Source organism: Rattus rattus, chromosome 10 (genome assembly GCF_011064425.1).
Source record: "Rattus rattus isolate New Zealand chromosome 10, Rrattus_CSIRO_v1, whole genome shotgun sequence".
In the NCBI taxonomy this organism is placed as follows: domain Eukaryota; kingdom Metazoa; phylum Chordata; class Mammalia; order Rodentia; family Muridae; genus Rattus; species Rattus rattus.
The window spans coordinates 9874092-9893518 of NC_046163.1; the positions used below are offsets into that span (position 1 = coordinate 9874092).

At 44.2% G+C, this 19427-nt stretch overlaps 1 protein-coding gene across 1 annotated transcript in view; it reads right to left on the reverse strand.

Annotated features, from left to right (window-relative positions):
• Nucleotides 1-19427, reverse strand: part of Nckap5 (NCK associated protein 5) — a 555868-nt gene that overhangs the window by 102365 nt on the left and 434076 nt on the right. The window contains exons 9-10 of the mRNA XM_032914699.1: nt 7154-10902; nt 5905-6082 (exon numbers count right to left, since the gene is read on the reverse strand). Of these exons, the coding sequence (XP_032770590.1) occupies nt 5905-6082; nt 7154-10902 (3927 nt within the window). The remainder of the gene's footprint in view (nt 1-5904; nt 6083-7153; nt 10903-19427) is intronic.

The following is a 19427-nucleotide window of genomic DNA, read 5'->3' on the forward strand; positions in this document are numbered from 1 at the left end:
TGGGGGATCTGCCCAGGGGCTCAGGCTCAATAAGATACAAACATCATCTTCCATCAAATGTAGAAAGTCATTTGTCTGCATGCTGACCTGGGGGTTAATTTTAACTCTCAACACTTAATGGGATAAAAACAATCATTTACACTTTATGACTATGCTACACATGGCTTTTAGACTCCCCCAAGGCCCTGGCCCTGTGGACAGACTCCAAGACCACATCTTTTCTAGGCTTATTGATCTATAAAGGGCAGCTGCCAAGGGGTACGGGTAGCACTTATGGATCGGTTATGGATCTGAAAGATCTTGTTGAAGTGCAAGCTTAGGAAAGGGCAGTGTCAGAGAAGGACACATTCTTAGCTCTACTTCTCTACCCAAACAGATTTCAATGCACAGCGTGGATATATTATTTAAAACTATTTGCATATGCAAATCAGAGACATACTTTATTTTGGCATCAGATTCTCTTCCTAATTATATTTTCTTAGGCTCCAGTTTAAGTTAATTTTCACCCTGGATCATGCAGCAGGTGGGATGTGGGAACACCACTGGGAGGTGAGAAAACTCTATGTGTTAGCGTTAGTGTTAGTGTGTATGCATGTGTGTACATAACATACATTTGCATGCATGTATACTTATGTGTGGAAATATAAGTGCAGTGAGTATGTGGAGACCAGAGGTCAACCTCAGGAGTTCAGGAGCCCTTCCGCAGGGGCTGGCCACCTTTTTATTTCTTGAGAGGGTCTCTCACTGGCCTGGAGTTCACTGACTAGGCGAGGCTGGCCAACCAGCTGTCTTTACCTTCTCAGTGTCAGGATTACAGGTACATGCTACCATGCCTGGTATTTTATGTGGATTGTGAGAGTTGAACTCTGGTCTCTGAGCAAGTTACTGACTGAGCTACCTTTCAGCTCCCAAGTGTTTGCATCTCCATTTGCCAAGGATGAATCTTTAACCCCTGCCCATTGTGGGGCTCAGAAGCTGCTTTGGATATCAGCTTGCAGTATGTGGTCATTAAATGCCACTGCCTTCTAACTCAAACTATCAGAAGGGCAGGAGGAAATGAGTTTGCAAAAGTCCTAATAGGCAAAAGGGAGAGTACGACCCACTGTAACAGATAGATACACATGATCTCACGGTTGAACTCTATATTTGGGGAATTCCTCATCTGGAATTCTGTACCTCCTTCCTCTCTGAATGACTAACCCTATGGGCTTCTGAAGTAAACAGCATTTTTTAAATACCAAAATCAAATCAAGGGCTAGGAAGAGTGACTTTCCATTAAAGTGTGAGGGAGGGAGAAGGAGAGGCAGAGGGGGAAGGGAAGATACCCAAACGACCATGACTCTGGGATGGGAAATGAGTGAGCCGATATCTTTGGATATTTCATGTCTTAGAAAACTTAGCAAAAGGAAGGCAAATGTGCAGGCTGCTTATTTGCATCAAAACAGCATTTAGAATGGAATCATTCAATTAAGGATGCTGAAATTATTATATTTTGCAGGACTTAATAAGATGATAACCATTTGTGTAATTATGCTACTATTTTCTGCCATTTCATCTCTGCAGTCCCATTTAATGGGATGGTATTTGATGATTTTTTATTAGCAGATGTGATTTTCTTCTGAAGAGGTGACACTTGGGAGAAGAGAATCGCATCATTTATATTAACACACATGCATTAAAATGGCCATCTCCCTTCCAGGCCCATGGAGGTGTGTGATCCCCTTAACTTTGTTAAAGATTTTTATTTTTGTCTTGAGGTGTTAAATAAGAGCCTGGAGCTGTCTTTCTTTAAGATTGCTATTCAGAAAATAATTTCCACTCATTGGAAGGAACAACTCGAAGCAGACAGCAAGCAGAGCACACCCAGGCTAATCTTTCTAGGGGAGGTCTTCCCTACCCTTCATTTAAACACATAAAACCATTTCAAGCACCAAGTAATGTGGCCGCTGGTCTAAATTACACAAAAAATTTAGAGCTAAGTGGCCTACAAATGATGGCAGATGTGGGAACATAAGCCTTTAATTAAAGTTCCATAGAGAGAAAAGATTTATTTTGGTGAAGCATTACTGGTACTTTTCCACATTTTATCTTAACTATACTAAAAGGGAATGTGGAGTCACTGGTGAGGTAAATGGTTTGTGACATAAAGAGATTTGAGGTATATATAAAACATATATGGAAACAATCTTTCTATTATGATTACCAGTGATCCTTATTTTAAATTGTTAACTTGATACAACCTAGAATCATCTGGAAGGAGAGAGTCTCAGTGTTAACATTGGATACACCTCTGGGGATTGTCTTAATGAGGATAACTTATACAGAAAGATGCAGCCCACTGTGGGCAGTAACATTCCCTAGGCTGGGGGTACTAAACTGTATAAGAGTGGAAGAATTAAGCTGAGCACAAGCAGGCAACAAAGAAAGCACACATGCGTTCATTTCTCTTGACCTTCGTCCATGGATATGCTGTGTCTAGATGTCTGAAGTTTCTACTTCAACTTCCCTCCACAATAGTGGCCTATAACCTGGAACCGTGAGCTATAATAATTCTGTTCTCCACTAAGTTGCTTTTTGTCAGGATATTTTATCACAGCAACAGAAAGGAAATAAAAACAATCCCTAAACATTAAAATGCTTAAAAATGACTTGGGCTCTTGGGAATAAATGTAATTTTAGTCCTTAAAGACCTAAGCCTGGTGGCACATTGTGTTAGGAGGTTTGAGAGAAGTACTTTTAGGGCTGAGGCTATTGGTCACAGGTAGATAGGTAGGTTGTTGGTGTGTGTGTGTGTGTGTGTGTGTGTGTGTGTGTGTGTGTGTGTGTGCTAAGATTCAACACCAAGTACTGCCAGACCCCCCCCCCCAAAAAAAACCAAACAAACAAACAAAAAAACTGTTGACTTAGTGTTGCCTTGACAATGAAGTAGTGTTTGCATTCACAGTGATGCTGTGACATCAATGGTGTTATCTATCACTATTGTTTCCAACTAAACAACTACTATAAGGAAATTTCTTTGCAACATACTTTAAAATAAGCAGCCGGCAAATTTACCTTGAGCCCTGGGGAAAGAGAATTCCCTTAAACTCTGAATTTTAAAAGGTTCAAGGGTATTTACAATAATGAGCAATGGCATAAGAATGCATTTTGTTTTGCATCTCATCTCCTACCTGAGATGATAATGCCTGATGAATATGCTTTCTCTGCTATTTCTTACCATCTCAAAGGACGGAAAAGCACAGTCCTTCCTGAGCTCAGTAATCTTAGCCCAATTCACAAAGCTAGGAAACAAACAACATTACAGTTTTGAAAAGGGAGCTGGGGAGATGGCTCAGTGGGCAAGAGCGCTTGCTCTGTGGGTTGACTGACCAGAGATCAGATTCTCAGAACCCACAGACATGCAGACATGGCAGGACGAACTTGCAAACCCAGTGTGCCAGAGACAGTATAGGAGTCAGAGCCAGAGGAAGCCCACAGACCAGCTAGCCTAGCCTAGAGACAACGAAGGAGCCAGAGACAGAGGAATTCCCAGAATCCCATAGACCAGCTAGCCTAGCCTATACAACAGCAAACAGGAGACTCTGCCTAAAACAAGAGAGAAACTGAGGTCCAACATATGAATGCACACAGACACATTCACAGCTGGTCATCCATCCATGTTAATAATAAATACTCCTTTATACCGGAAGCCTTCTCAGCATGACTGATTTCCTCTCAGCCAAGGAGAAAAATTAGCATATCCCTGTTGATTAAACTCGGGTTGGTTAGGTAACCTGTGTACTTCACAGGAAATACTAAGAATGTCTCTTGCAGATAGACTAGGAAGAGCAGAGCTTCCTTCTCTTACCCCGAGAAAGACTTCAGAGGAGGAAGGGAAAGTACATTAAATTACTTTAGCATTAGGCAGTAATAAGAAAGCAAAAATGAAATTGTAAAAGCTCAACATAGGCCCTTTTTTGTTTTTGTGGGTTTTTTGGTCCTTCTGTACAGTGTAGATATACCCTAAGCTGTCAGAGCCATATTAAATGGGGCATAGTTAAATGGAGTGCCTGCGATAAGGGGTTCCGCCGGGCTATCAAAAGACTTCCATCAGTAGGATTGAATTTCCAGCATATTGCACGCTTCTCCACGCTCCTTCTCCCTTTTTCCTTTCAGTGACACTACAAGGGCAGCTTCAGATATGCTTATAATTTGTGGTTTTATAATGCATGGGGCATCCATGTTTTCAAAGAGGTATGATGTCATATGAGCCAAGAGCTAAAATGGGGGAGGGGGAACTTGCAATGAACAGAGTCAGCTTGAAAGAAAGAGCTCAGAGCCCTTTGGAGTCCAGACCTATCCTAGGGGAGACATCTCCAGTATGTGTTTGTCTTAGATGTGCTCGTGAAACCCCACCCTGAGGATGGTGTCGCTTCAGCAACTTGCAAATACCAATTAAGACTGCTGTTAGAATCTGTTCTCTTCAAACACCTAACTTACCCCTAAATGCAGTCACTTCTCATTTCAAATTGTTCTTCAGAAAAATGTTAGTATATCTTATATTCTTATTCTCTTTATTAAACTAGGAAGATACAGAAAGAACACATTCTCTGTTGTGTATACATGTGCATATTTGTAGTAGGTACCCATGCATGTCTGCAGCCAGCGCTCAATGTCACGTGTCTTTCTCAAGTGCTTTCCAGTTAATGGTGAGTGTGTTGGCAGGTGTATGTATAAGTTTGTGTGGATGTGTGCGAACACACACATGGTTGCTTATTAATATATATGTCAGATAGTCATGCTGGATACGTTAGTCACTCTCCTCTTTACTGAGAAATGGTCTCTCAGTGAACCTGGAGCTCACTGAAGGAGATAGATTTGGTGAGCAGTGAGCTGGAGAGAGACTCCTGCCTCTACCTCCCCTGTGTGGTAACATGTCGTCCTGACTAGATTTTTACTTGAGTACGAGGGATCCAAACTCAGATTGTCCTCATTTTCTGTTGAGAATATTTTGTTGGTTTTAAGTACTTTATGTAGTTCACTACTCTCTGTCTATGTACAACCTGCTATATCCTACTTCCATGAAAAATAAACAGCCTCTAAAACATCAAAATAGCTGACACGTTCTTAAAGCATCTGGCATTTTCATATCTCCAATCCCATTCCTCTTTTGTTGCTGTTGATGCCAGAATCATCATCAAAACAAAATTCTAGCACTGGGTATCACTCTAATATTGGTAGCAACACTTTTTGGCAATGTATGGAGATCATAGCATTGTTTGAAAATGGACCCAGTGATAACAGTATTCCCAGAGGGAGCCACACCCACACAAGGTCCAGCTACCATCGTTAGCAGTTGTCACCTGTGTTTTTCTCTTCTTTAAAAAACTTTTCTCCCTGGTTACACAGATGGTTCAGTAGCTAAAATGCTTGCCATTGAGGACCTGAGTTTAGATGCCCAGTATCTATATAAAGATGAGCATAACACTGTCTGTAACCTCAGTGAGATGCTGTAGGGAGTAGAGACAGGAGAACCACAGAAGTGTGTAGGGAAGTTAGCTTGCCCTACACAGCCATGGATGAGAGATCCTGTCTCAAACATGGTAGACAGGAGGAATGACAATGGAGATTGTCCTTTGACCTCCACACATGTGTTAGCATATGAGGCACTGCTAGTCATACATAAATGTACATAGAGGAGGAAATGAAAGAGGGGGAAGAGATGAGAGAGAGAGAGAGAGAGAGAGAGAGAGAGAGAGAGAGAGAGAGGAAGGAGGGAGAAATAGAGAGGGAGAGAAGAAGAGATTTATATAAAAACCATAGTCTACATATTAGAAGCACAGTCTTTTCTCAGACTGTCACCATCACACTTTACCAGAACATCCAGAATCAAGTGTTTTCTAGCCAGCATGGAGAAGTGCTTACCAAGGATTCTCTTGGTTTTTCCATATCGACTTTGGTTTTGATGTTTTTCTTTTGACTTCCTTGAGTGCTCACAGAGCCGCTGGCGAAACAGGAGCCCTGGGAGGTGCCCTCTAACACGCTCCTGCGGGAGACACCTTTTGATCCACTTTCTGTCTGTAGAGCGGCTCTCTTATCAACTCTGCAGGTAGAAAGTGATTCCTCTGATAAATTACATCGGCCGTTTTCAATCACGCTCTTCTTCCAGCCCTTTAATGTTTAAGGTAACCTCACTGTGGTTCTTTGTCTTTAAACCTTTCAGTGGTAAGTGTTGCTTTCTAGCCTTGAGCAAAAATATCTTCAAATATTTCACTATTGTGTCAATTTAGATTTGCAAGAATAATAAATTACTTTATTACACTGTTTATTAAAAATGTGTGCACAAACAGGGTTGTGTTCGTTGTGTATGTGCGGTGTGTGTGTGTGTGTGTGTGTGTGTGTGTGTGTGTGTGTGTGTGTAAAGGATGTCTTCTTGTATATTATTCCTTAGGTGTTTGGGACACAGACTACTTCATTGACCTGCAACTTCCAAATAGGCTATGCTGGCGGGCCAGAGAAGCCCAAGGCTCTGTCTATCTCTGTGGTCTCTGTAATGGGATTACAAGTTTGTGCCACCGTGCTTTTGTTTATGTGGGTTCTGAAGAAGGAGCTTAGGTCTTCATGATTACAAGGTCAGCACATTACTGACTGAGCCATCTCCCCATAGCCTCAATTTTATTTTTTTATAATTGCTTTTGGGGAGGGACAGAATATAAAACGCCAAAGGGTGATTGCTAAATACATTTCTGGCTTAAGATCGGCAGGAAAAGTAATTACTTCTGGAAAGTTCTAAGTATACATTTGCTCAGCGCGATCAATGAAATCGGCATGCTTTCAAACGTGTGTGTAATTTCCTTCCATTTCATGCAATGTGGGTACATTCATGGTTCCTGGTGAGGGTTGAATTGCTATCAACCTGGATGTAACTCACTATTCTTTAATTTCAAAGACCATTGGCTTGGTTAAGAAAGGAACATGAACTAAATTATCATTTTATTGCTAACTTTTATTTCACTGTTTAAATTATAGCTAATATATAAGAGATTATATTCTCTGTGTGTATGGAGACTGTGCATGGCTGGTATTTAATGACCAGGAAGTAAACAGCTCTCCTTGGGTTGGGGGAGCAGGGAGATCCCTCTAGATTGCCCTTCTCTGTTCACATGCATTTTACCTGTTTAGAAGTTCTGTCATGAAGGCATCGTTTGTTGGGCATACAGCAGGGCTGGGTCTATTCCTTGGCTCTGACTTCATTTGGTTATAAATGTCTTGGGTCGCTTTCAGACTCTCTGTGTTTTGCAAACCATCGTCTGGACTCTGACCATCTGCCTTTTTGGTACCCCTACTCAGTTCGTTTTCTCTCTTCGATTGTACTTCAGCTTTCTTCTTTTCTTTTTTCCTCTCGGATTTCAGTTTTGTATCTTTCTTTTCCACTTTACTCTTGGAAGCTTCCATTCTCCTGCTACTGAGAGCTGGAAGCCTGCTCTTTCGAAAACCAAACCAGCTGGTGAATGAAGGCCCTGCCCTAGGCTTCACTTCCACAGAGGCGGACTTTGTCTGTGCTTGGCCCTTTTCCACATTCTCCTGAATGCACAACATGACCTTTTCTTCGATGGAGGGTGAGAGGGGGGCTTCTGGGCTCACGACACTAGTCCCAGTTGGAGAAGCATCTGGATGCCTTCCAGAAGTTTCTAGCTTAGATATCCCATTTGTTTCCAAATTGCTTGGACGCTGCATCCTCCCTGGGACTTGCAGGGATTGAGGGCAGTCTGATAGAGTAGATGATGGATGCCTATGGTGGTTACTGCTAGATTGTTCATGTACTCCTCTCCCAGGACATTCTTCCTGAGTAGAGAACCGTTGGTCTTCCTCCCCAGGAGTGAGGAGTCCTTCTGGCCTTGTGAGCATCCTCAAAGATAACTTGCTTGGGCTTCCATGCTGGCTACTAGAACTCCCTGTGCTACAGAGAGAACCCTGCCTGGAAAAGGGGTTTCCCAGGGGCCTTCCAGCATTGGGCAGATTATCAGGTGTTGAGACAGAGGGGGTCTTGCTTGGGGACCCCTCCATGGAGATGTTCTGTCTGGTGAGAGAATTGCCTCTCTCAGCCGTGTTGGTAATAATCTGGGTTCGAATCTTGCCTGGCCCTTCTATTGGGGGTGTGGAAGGCTTCTCTCCCAAGTGGAAGCTGAAGCTCTGACTCCGAGCTTTGGCTCCATTCATGCCTAGAGCAGGCTTTAGGTGTGGCTTGCTGGAGGAGAAGGATCTTTTTATGGCTCTGCTGTCTACCCCGTCTCTCCCATCATCTCTGGAGATGCTGCTTTCCAATGACTCTGGCAGTGTTGACTCTAAGCCAAGACCTCTAGCTAGACTCTCTGGACCTCTCAGACCTAGTAAGGCTGTGGTTCTCTCACCGCTTGAGGTCTCCACACTTGCAGGGTCTTTGGAGTCCTCAGGATTAGACTTGTTCGCTGTCACAGAACTTCGAGACGCTTCGTTTAAGCTATCCTTTTCTTGTTTCCCTGGTACCATAGACGTTTTCCTGAGCAACTGAGGAGACTTCATGAGAACTCTGAGTCCTACTGGGAGGCAAGTTTTCGGTCCTTTCTCGGGAGGATTTTGGCCACCTTGTGAGGTGCCCTGGTTTCTACAGGATGAGGAAGATGAGGATGGACTATTAACCTGAGGTGTCAAGAATTCATTCGGTCCTGAGAAGGAAGGCCTGTGGGGCGTCACAGTGCTGTCACTTAACTGTCCTTTTCTCCCTGGAGACAGGTTTTTACAGGCTGTCACCTCTAGCAGTTCATAGCTTGAAGGACGAGTCTTGGGTGTCTGTAAGTCTGTGTCCATGTGGGTGGTTCCAAGTGCTTGGGGATGGGGAGCTTTAGGGATGCCTCTTTTTGGAGAGACTTTCGTAGGCCCTGGAGTCGTCACGGCAAATGGGCTGGAGGACGTGTGCTCAGGGTAGCGGGTATGCACCACTGCTTGGGTGGGGGGAAGAGCTGTAGGGAAAGCAGACTTCCTGGATGCCACAGATGGCTTCTTCTGTATTTCTGACATAGTTGGACTGGAAGAGACGAGAGGAGCAGAGGATGCTTTCAACACTGGGGACTTCAACCCTGTATTTACGGTGTCACCAGGGGCCTTAGTTTCAGGTTTGGCAGGTGATGGTAGTGGTGGATAGTCATAACTGGGTCTGACCAAGAGGGAGACTGACCTCCCTGGAGGAGTTGGAGGGGAGGGAGACCTCATTCTTGTCTTTGGCTCAGAGCCACAGCGTTTGGCCCTCGTGGGGGATTCGCCATTGTCACTTTTCCCCATGAGATGCCTTGATTGGATCCCTGCAGTCTGACTCTTGGGGCATTGAACCCAATTCTTCTTATTGGAAATTTTGGGGTTATGAGGAAGCTGGGTGGGATGTTTTGGAATGTGTGATTCTGGCTGTACATCACAGAAAGTACTGGGGCTCTCTGCATTTATACACTGTGAGAGTTTCCCCGTAGGGGATGCTGGTGTTTTTGCAAGAGTCACTAGGCCACTGGAAGGGACTAGGGTGGTAAGCATAGGGTCCACCAGTTTTGATTTTTGAGGTGAAGTCTTGCTTCTGGAAGGAATTTTTGTCAGACCTTGCTTTGTGTAGACACTCATGTTTGCCACAGATCTAGAATTACTCTGCCAGGCTACTCCTTGTGTTGGTTTAACAAGCTTTGGTCGTGGGGAATTCTGAGTTACTGTAGTTGGAGAGCTAAAGGAGTCATTCGGGGCTGTGAGAATACCATTTTCATCTTTTGGAATGTTTGTCTTAGACTCTTCTTCAGGTCTCCCCAGAAAAGGATAGTCTCTTGCAGTAGCCCCTGGCTGGAAATGAGTAATTCCCTGAGGTGAAAGTTCAGTGAGTTCCTCTGAGGGCCCAGCAGGGGTTGAGCTGATGGAAATTTCATCCCTGGTAACAGTGACAACTCCAGCCTGGTGAGAGCTGAATTCCACAGGCTCTCCATTTTCTGCATCAAATATAACTGTTACGCATTCTTCTGAAGAGGTCCTCTTGACAACCCTTTGCTGCTTGATGAAGCTGAATGCTTTTGGACTAGTCTCTAAGTGGGTGGGACATTCTTCTTTCCCCTTATCATGAGAGACACATTCAGACTTTTCAAATTTCACCCCTAGGTTCTCCATGGACCTGTCGGTGTCCCCAGTCAAGGACAAGTCTGAAGGGCTTATCTCATCGCTGCTCTCTATGTGCAGCTCATGTAGGGTTTCATTGTCATCAGTGTCTGAAAGTTGAAGGTTCAGAGGCACATGGCCAGGACCTCGGCTGTGTGGATCCCTTTCTCTTTGCACCCAGGGCAGGTGAATGCTGGGGCATAGTTTCCTCTCTAAGGGGCAGTGGCTAGCACAACGAGCTAGCCTTTCAGGCATTTCTCTGGTATAAACTGAGGCTGTACCTTCTGCAAAGTATTTTCTATGTGGCTCCCAGGTGAATAGACTGTCTGAAACACTATGTGTCAATTTACTGCCCTGTATCCTGCAGCCCTGGCTCGGAGATGTTCTTGGCGAGGCTGAGGATAGGAATTCTTCGTGTGCATACTCATGAGAATTTGCATCATAGTTGAAGGTCTGATGGAGATTCTGGCAGGGGATCCCTCTGCCAGGTGACTGGCAGGGGGGACACTCCTTAAGGATGCTGTTTTTAATCCCGGGCGAATAGATCCCCTCGTTCGAGTTCATGCAATCTTTATAACCCCATTTGCTCATCACCGACGCTGGTGACTCAAGTAACACTTTCCGCTTCTGTAGCTTCCTCAGCCCTTCCAAAATGTGGCTTTCTTTGATACGGGTTGGAGGTAGTTCATCTGCGGGGCTGGTGAAGCCACTTGGGAGCGAAGAATCGATACTCAGTCTTTTATCCCAGATCTGTGATGTTTGCTAGGAAAGAAAAAATACAGTTATCAGACATGATGGGACCAAACAGATCTCACATAAACAAAGGAAAAGCCCCCCAGTAGACTTAATTTGTCTAACTGGGTGATAACTATTCACATAGAAACTGTTTGTACAATGCTGACTGTCCAGTAAACATCGACTCCGCAGAGCCCTGTGCTAAGCGGCATGGTGAAACAGAGAAATGAAATGTAAGAACTATTCCTTAAAGGGTAGAAAACCCAACTGGAGGGAGAAGCCATTATCTAGGTGAGGAAAATGTCTTCCAGGTGGAAGAAACAGAATGGTCATAGATGCAAAGTCAAGAAGGCGTGTTCGAGTTAAGCATGCTCAAGTTTCACTTCCGGAACAGGCAGAGGACAATATAGTCTCACTGTAGACAGCCAAGAAGCAGTGGAGGGAGGGGCTGAGAGAGGAGAGCAATTCATTCCGCCAGTCTAACGGTCAGTAGCTCTTTGTCTTCGTGAGAGGTTTCTGACATTGTCATGTGCACCTGCATACATGTGTGTGCATATCTAACTGGGCATAAGGAGTGGCATCCCTGTGGTAGCTACTCTTCCACTGAGGTTGGCAGTTCAGTTGTTTGCCCTTGCACCTTCCCAAATGCCAACCTTTGGAAAAGTGGATGGGAAATGAAAGATGGGGTCCCCCACATTTGTGTTTTTCACAGTACAGATAATGAAGAGCAGAAAAGCATAGGAGAGAAGTAATGGACAGTGAGGGTCTCTTGGATACCAAGCACTGGCATGCTGCTTTAACTGCACCTTTAGACCACAATGAGAGAGACACCATGGTCCTTTCCGTTTGCTGTGGGACTCTCCGGTCCAACAAACCTACCCCATGGCAGGTCTCAGAGATAGGAGATTTGGACAAACATTTGGATGCATGGCTTTTCTTTTTCTGGAACTTACTACAAACCTGTGAAATTTGTTTCCACCCCAAATGGCTACAGTGGGATATGAACTTGGGCTGCCAGCTCTGAAGTTCAATCTTAATCTGGGTGTTGTACTGCTCTATCAAGCAGTCTCCATTCTGTCTGTACTATCTGCTGTTAAACAAAACCCACAGGTTTCCTTGGCAATGCTGCTCCAATGGCATTGCAGAGTTTAAATAAGAAACTGGTGCACTGGAACAATGAGGGGCTGACTTACTTGAAAAACTATTTTCTTTTTAATTGTATGTATGTATGTATGTATGTATGTATGTATGTATGCATGCATGTATATGCATATGGTTGTGTGCACACCAGTACAGATGTTCACAGAGGCTGAAAGCAGGTGTTTTGTTAGCATCCATTGAGCTGGAGTTACAGGTGGTTGTAAGCTACACGATGAGGCTTATGGGAACTGGGGTCTTCTACTAGAGCAGTATAAACACTCTGTCACTGGACACCTCTCCAGCCCTGCTCAGGATCTTTTCAAAATTACTAGTGGTCACTGACTTTAGGAACAAATATGGCAGTTTCAGAGGATTGCTATGCCAGCTAGCCCCTGTCAAAGTGTCTGAATATGAACTATTCATATTCATATGAACTCTACACTCAAAAGGACCAGCAGCTTCCTTTCAGACACTGAACTGCTTGGTAAGCTATGGACATTGGGTTATATCTCAGCCATTTTCATGAAATTTACTCTTGCTATCTCCAGAACACACACTTATTTGTCTCGATGTCCAATTATTTATTTCCTCCAGAAAACCCTCCAGCGTCTAGAGTGGCTGGGACATACGTGATTTGCTGACACTACCTTTTTCCTCTTGGAGTTTTGTTCTTTAATTCTAGGAAATTGCATCATTCAAAGATGCTCTGGAAATCAGAGGGAATCTTATCCCAAAGCCTGGGTATTCTAGATAGACCAGCGAATGGACTTCCTCGCTGTGTGTTTCTAAGATTTCACATGGTCTTGAGCATCACACTGATTACAGGGATGGGAAGCCAGGAAACAGGGCCCTCCAAGAGATACGTGGCAGATCTATTTAGCCCACAACAGGTAAACTGAGCTCCTGCCTACCCTCCTCTCCTCTTCTTGTTCACAGGTAGTTCATGCTGTATTTTCACATATCAATAAAGAGGCTGCGAATCTTCTGATGAGATAAGCCACATCCCCTCCTGAGTCTCCCACGGGAGCTTACACTGACGAGTTGAGACAAGTGGGGACCAATCTTGAAAGTTGACGGGGTGGTAGGGGAACATGAGAACCTCATGGGAGAGAGCCCGGGGAGGGTAATTTCCTATACTTGTTGTATCCTTTGTTCAAGGAAGTGGGACCAGAGTACTTAGGGGGGCATACAGAAGTCTGAAGGAGGCCTCTGATAAGCTAGGGGCCCAGCTTAGCATCCTCAGTACCTTTCTATCTCTTGCCAGGAAAATACTACATTTCATTTAAGGAACTGTTGGTGTTCATGGGAATAACTCAATGCCAACAGCGGGTATAGGCCCTCTATATGTAAGGATGACTCAACAAGGTCAGGATAACAGAACCATCAACAGTGAAGGCTTTAGAACCAATGCCTGGTTTTACCGTGCACTGCCATGTTCTTGGGACATATATTTAAATTCTCAGAACCTTGGTTTCCTTAGCTAAAAACTGGGAGAGTTGGGACTGGAGATCAGCTTCGTCGGTAAAGAGCGTATATGTCAACATGAGGACCTGAGCTTGATACCCAGAACCCATTTTCAAAAATGCCAAGCATGGAGGCATGTGCTTAGAATTCCAATATAGGTGAGGGAGAGCCAGACAGATCCCTGGGGCTTGCTTCAGGCAGTCAGCCAAGCTGAACTGGTGGATTCCAGGTTCGATGAGAGACTGTGTCAAAGGAACATGGTGGATGGTATCAAAGAAAAAAATAACTGAGGTTGATTTCTGGCCTCACTATGCATACATGCACACACACACACACACACACACACACACCACATACACACCTACACATATGTGTACTGAGCATGTATACATGAATATATACATAGCTGAGGAAAATATGATCTTAAATATGTTGTAAGTATTAAATGAGTTAATATTTATATAGTACTTTTAAGAGTGGGCCACCTATGGTAGTCCTGAATCTATTAGAACAGACTTCCCTATTAAGAAAGGCTAGTGAATTTTATACAGGCTTTTCTGTCTGTTTCCACAACAAATGATATTTAAAAAACAGTTGTGGGCACAAAGAAGCTATTACTCACACGTTTATTATTATATAATTTAGCAGTGTGTTTCTGTTCAGAATCCTGTGATTTATTATGTAAGTCAATACTAAATAAACACCCGATGCCAGGCACAAACTCCTGAAATAATATAACTTTAAAATGTCTTGAGGGTTCAGATAGAGCTTGCTGGGACCCTGAGAACTAAAAGTGTACTTTGTGAGCTGTCACAGGCTATGAACTGTCACAGGTACACTTGGATGATCACTGGGTGGACATGTGAGGAGTGTCCCTGAAGGATCTTGAGTGTTTTTCCTTTTTTCTTTTTCTTTTTCTTTCAAGGGAGAGACTACCTTAGTATAGCAAAGACTGCCCCAGTTAGAAGAACGCCTAGAAGTTATTTTTCAGATGGATAAGTAGAATGTACAGACAACGGGCAATGTCCTTGTTGTGCAATCATGATGACCCAAATTTGATCCTTAGAACCAAAATAAAAATGCTGGGCTACTAGTGAGTACTTTCCATTCTAGTACTGTCCTTGGAGCTTGCTGGCCAGATAGCCTAGCCTCTTCTGAGAAGTCTAGAGGATCCTAACTCAAAACAAAGCAAAGAAAGAAAGAGAGGGAGGGAGGGAGGGGAGGAGGGAGGGAGGGAAGAAGGAAGGAAGGAAGGAAGGAAGGAAGGAAGGAAGGAAGGAAGGAAGCAAGCAAGCAAGCAAGCAAGCAAGCTAGCTCGCTCCCAGGAACAACCTAAGGCTGTCCTTTGGCACATAGAGAAGCATGCTTACACAGGCATGTACCTGTATACACACGTGCACCACCACATACATACACAAATAAAAAACGAATGAAGCAGAAAGGCCATTGGAGAGAAAGGGGGAAGCAGAAACAAATAAAGTGGGAAGACAGGTGCACAACGGGGCTTAGCAGCAGGGTAGAGCGCTAGGTGCTCTTTCAGAGGACTGAAGTTTAGCTTCTTGGGGAAGGTGCTCACAACCACCCATGATTCTCATTCTAAGAGATCTAATGCCCTCCTTTGGCCTCCTTGTCCACTTGTTTGCAAGTGTACATGTCTGCACTCATACACATACATAAAAATAAATCTTTAAAAAGACAGAGAAGAGAAGAGCGTCGTGGGGACAAAAAACTTTCAGGTACACAGAGAGATGAGAAAACCACTGTGACCATTGTCCTGTCATTCTCTTGGCCAGGATCCTGGCAGTCATTATGCAGACCTCTGAACTACTCCTTATGGGAGCAATTTAGATAAATGGAGCCTGCTCTCTGCTTTGCATAAGAAGCCCGAGTCTGTGGGAATAGCCTCAAAATGCAAGCTGGAAATCTTTTTCAGAGCTCTGGTTCAGCAGATGATGAAGCTATTCTCTCACCAGTAGAGTCTATAAGTTCTGGAGTTATCTTGGTTTCTAAAGTACTGAAAACCATGGATGAAATTCATCCAAATAGTTGAAAAGTCAACTCTGGGGAACTTTGCTTTGCTGTAATTTTGGGGAACTGCTAAAGTTGCTATTTCAAAATATTTGGCTTGTTCTAATATGCAAGGTTCTAATATCCAGAGGTTCCTGCAGCTTGGTAAGCTCTGTACAGATGAGGGAGTGGGGTCTTGCATGAGTGATTGTCCCACACTCTGGAAAGGTGCTAGGCAGATGGCTTGGTCAGTAAAGTGCTTGTCATACAAGGGTCCCCCAAAAGCTAGACATGCAGTTTAAGTGCTGAAGAGGCAGAGGCAGGAACCCTGGGCTCACTAGCCAAATTGATAAGTTCACGATTCAAGCCAAAGATACTGTCTCAAACAGTAAGGACAGGTGAATGACAGCAGAAGCTGTCTTATATTCCACAGGCACCAATACACATACATATATGTGTTTACATGCACATATATATGTATTTATACATATATATGCATACACACACAGCTAAAATAGAGTAATACAATAAAACAGGAAGCAGGGAAGACATTTCTGGCATGTAAGGAATAACAGCTGCCCCCCCCCCACCTCCCGTTCATCAAACCTTGTTCCCAACATCCTGTCCCAGTGATTTATCTCTGCTCTGTAGTTACCTGATGTAGAGCCCCATCATGTTTTGTGTTCTATAAGCCCACAGCACTGATCAGTGGCAGCCTCCACGGTCAATGGGCAAACAGTCAGCGAATGCTCTTCACCCTACCTCCACCCACTCTGCCTCCATAAACAAATTTCAGCCAGCACAGATTTTCTTCCTGTTCTCTCTGAAGCTGACTTGACTGACAGGAGCCTTACCCTTTTCCCATTGAGCTTCCTGTCTTGCCACGTGTAGGAGGAGCCACTGGAGTACTCGCTGCAGGTGCTCGACAGCGATAGCTCGCTGCCACTGCTGCAGCTGTTTCGAGGACAGAGGTGATCAGGGATGACAACCCCTGAGCCAGAGTGTTTCAAGGCAGGGGCTCCTGATTTTGCATTCTGGAGGTGTTCCTGTAAAAGCAGGACAGGGCTCAGCAAAGTATTGGCTTAAGAAGTAAACACCCAGTGATCTTAGAGTAAATGGTTAAAAGCTCAGGTTTGGGAACCACATAGACCTTAGGCTGTGTGTGTGTGTGTGTGTGTGTGTGTGTGTGTGTGTGTGTGTGTGTGTGCACGTGCGCATGTGCTTGGGGGGCCTCTGTGGGGAGGGTTATGTGAGCATGCATGCTCAAGCATATGGAAACCACCGGACAAACTCAGCATATCATTCCTCGGAACACTTGTTAAAAGATCTCACTGGCCTAGAACTCACCAAGTAGACAAGGCTTTCTGGCAAATGAGTGTCAGTGACCTGTTTTTGTCTTTCCACCACTGAGGTCACAAGCATATGCCACAATGCCTTGGTTTTTTTTTTTTTAATTGTTATTTGTTTCTGGTTTTTAATGGGAGCTTGGGGGATCAAACTTCAAGTTTGGGAGGCAAGCATTTTAAGTACGGAGCTAACCCGTGCTCAGTTTCCCACCCCCTTCAGCTCTGCGTCACCATGTGTGGCTCCAAGAGGTTGTTTCGCTTTGCTAGCTCTATCTTCCCTTTCAAATGAATACAAGAGTAAACTTAGGCATAAACAGCCCAAGAGTGATGCGAGGTTCCAGATATGAAGAATATCCTTAGTGTCTGGTCTACTGAAGGTGCTCCGCTCATCTCAAGGTACCATCGTTATCACAATGGGTTCTCATTGCATCCATTTATACTCAAGAGATCAAATCAATATCAAAGCAAGACCTGGATGCAGGGAGTACAGCTGGTAGGAGAATTTACCACCATATATGAGATTCAGGGTTCAATCTCCAGCTCTGCAGAAGAAAATCAAACAACGATAACACCCCAAATGCTCCAGATGGAAGACACACCTTGGCTATAGGATTCAGAGCACCGGCATTAGCTGCTTTAGCTAACTGGTATAAATTGGGTTCTATACTGCTACGAAAATGGCATTCTTGGGCTTATTTCTCCCAGTGGCCTCATTTGTAGAGTAGGCAATATCACTCGTAGGTTTCCTTCTAGTGGGGAGGTTAATCTATGTAAGCTATCATACACACCCCAGTCTATCTGTGCAGACGTGTAAGGCACCATGTGCCACAGGAAGGCACAAAGATCAGGCTTCCTGTGTCTCCATCAGAGGACTCCTCATGTCCGGGCTGGCTGTGTGGGTATTAACAGCCCCCATACTTTACAGATATGGACCTTGCATAGAAGGCCAAGGGGGTTAGAATTCCAGGGGCCCACACAAACCACAGGCAACAGATAAAGTGGTAAACACCCACGAGCATCTCGACAGCCACCTTGCAGGTGTAACAGATGAAGCTCCGCAGACTGGACAGGCTGAATTGATTTAGCATCCTGATCCAGCATAGAAGCTCTCCATTACCGTCTAATTCTAGCCTATCTTTAGAAAGCCTTGCCTCTGAAACTCTCCAGTCGGGAGCCATCTGTCTCGGTGTCACTAGCAGAGGTGTGAAGCCTCTTACTTATGCAACTTATTGACATTTTATGGTTGCCATTAGTACCTGAGTACTTATCACTGTCCTGCAAATACAACTCTAAATGATAGTGAGCAACGCCCCAGCTTGCTCCCCACCCCCTACCCCTCTCCCCAGCAGGCAGCCAGGATGGGAGAGTACTTGTGGTAAACCTTAAACCCTCACAGAGTACAGAGGGCACGTTTAATTTTCTTGCTAATCAATAACTATAACACTCAATCATTTCATCTACCTTGCTACAGATACTTTATTTTTGCTGCATAGTGATCTCTCTAAGTGATTGTTAAAAAATGCCAAGAATTTTTTTTCATATCCTATTCCTCTCTGCTGAAATGTGGGACTAAGAATCATGACAGGAGAAACTTGTCTTAAGATCCAGTTTTCAGCACTACCTACCAATGATGCCCTTATATACTGTTAGATATAACTTAGTTAAAGTAAGTCTATCCTTGTTTCTTAACAGATATCTACAGCCAACCAACAGCTCTATTCACTTTCTTCTTTTCAGATAGGGTTTCATCCAACCCTTGAAGGCTGGCCTTGAACTCACCATGTAGCCAATTTTCTCAGTTACTTTCTGTTGCGACAAAGTGCTCTGACAAAAGTGACTTATAGGGTAAATGGTTTATCTTGGCTGACAGTTTCAGAGTGCTACAGTCCATCATGGCAGGGAAGATAGAAGGGTGAGGAGGGATGGGGGAGAAGAAAGCTCGCTGGTCGTGTTTCCATGCTCAAAAGCGGAGATTGGATTTGAGTGGGTGTACCTTACACCCCTAGTGATAGCCTCCCTCCATTGAGATTTTATATGTTAAGTGTTTCAGAACCTTCTAAAAGAGTGCCATGGGCTGGGAACCAATGTTTCAAACATGTAAGACTACTGGTGGGGGGCACTTCACATCCAAACTACAACACTAAGGATGACTTTGAACTTCCGATCTTCCAACCTCTAGTTCCTCAGACTTAAAGGCTTGCACTGCCATGCTCAGTTCATATGATGTTGGAGATGGAACCTAGGGCTTTGTGCATTAGTATTCTGCCAGCTAAACTGCATCCGTTTATCCCTATAAGACTCAATCTTGCGAGATAACAGTGCCTCTGTTAATGTAGACATATAGAATTCATCCCTATACAAACTCCCAGAAACATCCCATCAGCTTCTACTTGTATGTTACTGCTTTAAAGGATCTCCAGCTTAGTCTTTCATGTTTTGCTATGAGATTTATCTGGTGGCACTTGTTAGTTACAAGAGCTTTTGTTCTGATAGGTTTCACCCACTCTCCAGGAAGCAACTGTGTCTGCCATCTTGCCACGTGACCTCCAATGGCTTTCCAATCTCCGTACTGGTTCTGGTGACTTTTCTTCTTTC